This window comes from Danio aesculapii, chromosome 19 (assembly GCF_903798145.1).
Source record: "Danio aesculapii chromosome 19, fDanAes4.1, whole genome shotgun sequence".
NCBI classification, from domain to species: Eukaryota; Metazoa; Chordata; class Actinopteri; order Cypriniformes; family Danionidae; genus Danio; species Danio aesculapii.
The window spans coordinates 36,044,226-36,050,225 of record NC_079453.1 but is presented as its reverse complement, the minus strand read 5'-3'; the positions used below and the strand labels follow the sequence as shown (position 1 = coordinate 36,050,225).

General features: G+C 41.9%; 1 protein-coding gene across 1 annotated transcript in view; it reads right to left on the bottom strand.

Moving 5' to 3' along the window:
- Positions 1 to 1,416: 1,416 nt before the first annotated feature.
- gabbr2 (gamma-aminobutyric acid (GABA) B receptor, 2) overlaps positions 1,417 to 6,000 on the bottom strand; it is a 394,577-nt gene continuing 389,993 nt past the window's right edge. Inside the window, exon 19 of the mRNA XM_056480015.1 lies at positions 1,417 to 3,477. Within this exon, the coding sequence (XP_056335990.1) occupies positions 3,312 to 3,477 (166 nt within the window). The 3' untranslated portion in view covers positions 1,417 to 3,311. The remainder of the gene's footprint in view (positions 3,478 to 6,000) is intronic.

Genomic DNA, 6,000 nt, shown 5'->3' with positions numbered 1-6,000 from the left:
ATAGCAGACACTTCCCAGCCACTAGACTTTTCTGACAGGGTATTCGATTGTCAGATGTCAGGAGTTAATATTATGGATTATAGACAGCTAAATATAGTGTTTATTTTTAAAAAAGCATGACCGTAAACCCGAATGCCGTTATTAATTGAATTTTTTTTTTAATAATGACAAAAAATACTAATTTGTGCATCTCCTGTCTTCTGTGTGCAGCCATGTTGCAGTTGTAGATTGTGTATTCTGGGAAATTTTCTTACCCCTTAGTTTCGAGTGTGGTCCTGAAAAATCTCCATTTCAAGGGCTATCTAGCCCTTTCCCCTTAGCCCTATGCCTTCAAGCTAAAGAGAATTGGGACACCCCTACCCCTTCATGTGAATGTGCAAAACGAGGGGTAGGGGTAAGGCCATATCACTCTGCTGGCCAAGACCGGTTACACACTGAAGCTAAGCTGTTGGAAGTGGTGTTAGTGAGGCCAGCAGGTGGCATCAACCTGTAGTCTGTGTGAGTGCTAATGCTCCAGTATAGTGAAGGGGACACTATTCTGTCAGTGTGCACTGTCTTTCGGTGGATATGTTAATCCGAGGTCCTGACTTTCTGTGGTCATTAAATGTCCCATGGCACTTCTATTAAAGAGTAGTGCTATAACTCTGGTGTCCTGGCCAAATTCCCTCAATTGGCCCTTACACATCATGGACTCCCAATCATCTCCATCGACCAAATTGGCTTCATCACTGTCTCTCCACTCCACCTATAGCTGGTGTGTGGTGAGTGTACTGGCGTCGTTGCCCTATGGCTGCCGTTTCATTATCAAAGTGGTTGCTGCACACTGGTGGTGGTGTGGAGAGACCGCTTCCCCTTGATTGTGAAGTGCTTTTGGTGTATGCCCATACACGCTAAATGCGCAATATAAATACACATTACTTACTTACTTACTTAGGGGAAGAGCTAAGGGGTAGAGTTGGGATTGGGCCATAATGTCTATCATTTTCTGTTTATGTTTACATTTACTCTTTATCAATATATAGCATTAAATGTGGTGTTCATATGTGCGAAAGATGTTTTCATATTGTGGGATTCTGACTTCTGAATGTGCCAAACAACATATCATAAAGACATAAAATAAATACCAATGTTGAAATGGTGGAAATAAAAGCTGAATGCAGTCTTATGAAATCTCAGTCATAGTCATATGCTGCCAAAGTCAAGTTAAAATGTAGACAATCGCCTCCGTGTACTGAAAAACTCATCGTGTATTAGAAGCATCAGTCTAGGTCGTGGCCGTCATACTAAGACAAGCTCCCGTGGCGTTGTGGGATTTTTGCGTATCTGTTTGTGTTGTTGTATTTAAAGGTCTACATCATTGTGGCTCATTATTGAGCATGAGGTACGAACAACCGCAGTTTGCAAACGCACCTCTAGTTGTGTTTCAGTCTCCTCTTGCTTAAAAAAAGGTGAGACAATAAATACCCATGAATGTTGTTTTTTTTTTTCTTTTTTTTTGTTAGATAACAGAAGGAAGTTACAAGTTAAAGAAATTCTCAATGTATTGACGTAGGATCATATGTGATATCACTGCTTTTGTCATCCAATTCGGTCCACGACAGGCACACATGTACAGAAACAAATCTGACAGTAACTAAAACCAAGACACCAATGGTGAGATACCAACTAAAATGAACTCTTGCCTTTGATACGGATGATACATAGCTTATTTTCCGAAAATTCATATTTTGATTACATTTCCAGATTTACAAAAGTAGTATAACACCAGCTCTAGCTGATGCTCCCTATCTCTGCAAGACATTGTGCAAAGTTCACTGCACACAGTAACATTTCTATAGCAACTATGAGGTAATTTCACTGTTGCTAAGAGCTAGGTGATGTATTTCACAATGTCACTCTGAGATGGGGTGAACCTTTCTGCCATTTTTCCCCTGGAACGACACAGGCAAACGTATGCCCTTCACCCGAGCCCTTTTAGCCCAAGCTACGACCGTAAAGGATTCACACAACCAAAAGAAAACAAAACAAGAAATAAACAGAGGGAGGGGTAAACCAAGAGACTGCACCGGAAAGTCAAAATGAGCCTTTGTTCAGACGTGACTTGCTCTTATTAAGTTAATTACACTTGTGCTAATTTTTCAGTCCCGCTGTTTAATACGATATCGTTTTTCTGTCTTGCTGTGTGGACCACTTCTTTTGTGTAACCTCGCAGCTTTCTGTGAGGATATTTTGGTTTTGCCCTGCAAGGAGTACCACTTCCCTGTTATTATCGCAATTTGTGAGTCTTCTTGCTCTGAAACAGCCAGTCACATGACGACTATAGTACATCCAAAGCATTGGGCTGCATCTGTTTTCAGTCCCAGAATGCAAGATCAACTCGATCGGCTGTAATGGAAGACTGACCCTCTAAAATCGCCGGTTTTGTCGCTGTCCTGGCTGGACCTGGGGCTCTTTGAGGTTGTGGTTGCACATCCTCTTACTTGCAGTAAATCAGTGGTACGTTCGACACTCTGTTACAAGGACAGGCCTACATGATGCTAGCTGTTTTTGAAGAAAAACAATGTGCGGTACACTTCTATTCAGGTGAGAACAGTTGGCCCACATTACCCTGAAACACTCCCTTGTTGCTTTATCAAAAAAATCAAGACGCTAATAGTCTTATTTACCATTAACCACTTGTTCACACCATTGGGACACTGAAGCAATACAACAAATTCATACCGGTTTGCAACGCTGTATGTGTTTGTTCCTGGTGCCTGTTTGTAATGTTCTCTGGAGCACCAGGCCTCATCAGAATAATTCATTTCACAGCATATTCAAAGCTCATTGTGATGTTCGAATATGGTATTTACATGACTGTTGAAGTGGTGAATAATGAGGAGGAGTTCTCGATCACATCCGTTGCCCCTTTCCCACAAGTTCCAGCAGAGCTGATGTGCACAGAAAGGCTAACAACAGAGGTGTCTCTTTATTAGCTGGTAAGGCTACAGCTCCTGTCCTCCGTTGGTCCGTGCTGCTGTTTTGGGGAGTGTTGAGTTAATTGAGATAGGATTGGGAGGTGACAGGAACGAGAGGATTGGAGTCTTGGTTGAGTTGCTGTGTGAGGACCTCCAGTCACCTCCCTCCTAGCCTGAAAGATCAGTTCTGCTCTGATGTGGCCATGGATGGTGGAAGGGGGTCATGGATGCATGAGGACTTGGACCCCCTCGGGTTGCTCACACGCTTCTGTTAACCGCTGATATTGCTCAGTCTGTCTTAAAATAAAAAAGCTGATCGCTTCTCCGGAGTGCAGTGCAGGTCAGGGCTAGGGCTCACAGGCCGGACACCATGACCCTGTAGGAGGGAGGCATGTGTCTGTGGCGGGGGCTGGAGGATGGGCTGCTTGTCGGACTGCTGCAACTTGCGTCCACACCTCCTATGGAGGGTAGATAGGCATGATGCAGGATTGGCAGCTGCAAGGATAGCCGACGCTGTATGCTGCGAACACAAATGACAGGGAAGAAAAGGACTGTTATTTGCATGAAATACATCAAATTCTCCATTTGAACATTTGAAGCAGCGGTGACTTTGTCATGCACATTGCATTTTCTTCTTAATATAGGGTCCAAGGTTACTATGACATCATTAGACCCTGCTGGTAGTTTCCCTAACTACACCATCTAGACCTACACTCTTATTTAAAAGTTTGAGGTCGTTTTACAATAGTTGTTAGTAAAGGATTTGGTCCTGATCTTGTTCTTCTTGTGCCATCAGCCAGAACCTTAACTACAATTCAATATGTACCTAGTCTGGGGGTTTCCGGTTGCATGGCAAAGGAGTAAGACGTGTCTGGTTTGAGCTGCCGTTGATCTGATATAAAATCAGAGTCATATTATAAAACACTGTGTAATCTCTGATTCGAATGCATTTCTAAAATAAGAAAAGAGTAAGTATACGAGCTAATGGCAGACAAACTTCGCAAATACAAATACGATGCCTTATCTGCTTCTAGGTCTCACACCGTCTCGTCTTTGAGTTCCACCGTCACCCGACCGCGGGTGACCTTATCCCCTTTGGTCAGAGAAAATGGACTCGATGGATTGGAAATCAGAGATTCTTCATTCACTAAAGGCGGACATGTGAGAGGTGATTAGGTTCAACCTAAAAAATGCAGTTGCCGATGACTTCCGCTCCCTTAAAAATGAAATACAAGCAGTCAAAACTAAAATAATAGGTGTAGCTGAGACAGAGGTATCAAGTTCTATGATGTTGGTGTCGAGGCTGCTCGAAGAGAATGGATACAGCTGGAAAAAGACGTACTTGTGGACCATTCGCGTAGAAGTCTTGCACCGAGACCAAGACCAGTGCCACGTTCTGAAACTGCTATGTAATCATAAGAGTGTTCGTTTTGGCATCTTATTGCCAGCCCAGTTACGCATCTCTCATGATAGTAAACAATATGTACACAGTCTGCTTCATGCCTGTGTCTTCATACTGCACTCCAAGCAGCCAAAGCCTTTAAATCAATTACAGAAGCCAAATGTCAGTTATATAAAGTGCACACTCCACTCCTCTCATGATTGGTTTTATTATTGGAGTCTCTTTGAGTTATTACTTTCAATTAAATATTAATTTCGTACATCAATTAAGGAAAATGTCTTCTGTGTTTAGAAATAATTAACATTGATTATTTATGTGTTGGAGGTCCACTTACAAAACAATAAAATAAAAAATTCACGTAATATTAATGTCATTAAAGTAAAAATGTATTTGTTTCTCCTTCACTACATGAGAAACAGGCGCAATAAATTACTCACTGTATATTCCCATGGCAGAGGTGGTGTTATTTTGCAAGGTCAAGGGACCATCAGCTACTGGGGTAAGTGTGAGTGTGTTTAAGTGTGTGTGTTTGATGAACAGTGGCACAGTGCAGAATCTCACGGTGCGATCAAACATTCATGTGCTGGGATGGCCTGTAGTCCTCTAATTCTACTCTCCTGTCTATTTTCAGGGTCCAATGCCTTCTACTCTCAGTACAAATCAAATGTTATGTAACTACAGACACCCACTTTTTTCCTCTCTCTCTATTTCCCTTTTGTTTCATGTATGTTTTATTTCTGATCTCTATTTCTCACTACAATTTGAAAGAGTTTATTCAACAGAATGCACACAAATCAGCCAAACGCCCTGTAGGTTGAGATGGAGCTTGTCCAATACATCCTACAGATGTTTAGTTTCATTGAGGTCTGAAGAATTTGGAGATCTAGGGTAGCACCTTAAACCCTTCATTATGTTCAAAAAATTCCTAAAGAATATGTCCAATGTGAGAGGATGGATAATCCTGATGAAAAGGCCACACAATAGGGAAAGCCTCTGTCATGACTCATGTCATGTAAGGGTGTACTTGGTCTTCAAGGTAGCATGTGAAATTTTCATTCACATGAATAGCTAGACCCCTAGGGTTCCCAGCAGAACAGAACATCACACTCTCCAATGGCTTGTTGCCATCCAACAGTGCAATATGTTGTCTTTAATACTCCAATTAAATGGCTCAAATATACACAGCCATGCATATTTTGTAAAATGGGACTCATTGGGGTAACCATCTGGTACAGTTCTGATGCTTACATATCCATTTTAGGCACTCTTGATTGAAGACAGGGGTCATTTTTGGCTCTCCGTCTGGGCTCTGGCAATGCAGTCCCATACACAGAGTGCAATGTTATGTGTGCTAGCATGATTACATTGTAGTGAGTAGTCTTCCTGCTGGCTTAGATCAGATCTGAACCCTTTATTGCCCTTGTGTATTAATGAGCCTTGCTTGCTCTGTCGCCAGTTTGTGGTTTATCCCTCCTCAGATCACTACTGGTAAATTTTCACCACAAAGACTTGCCATTTTATAGATACTCTGACTGTGTAATCTTGATACAACAATGTGGCTTTTATCAGAGTAACTCAGATTTTTATTTTGGTCAATTTCTCCAGCATCCATCGTGCTGATTACAGGAAATGATGCTTAAG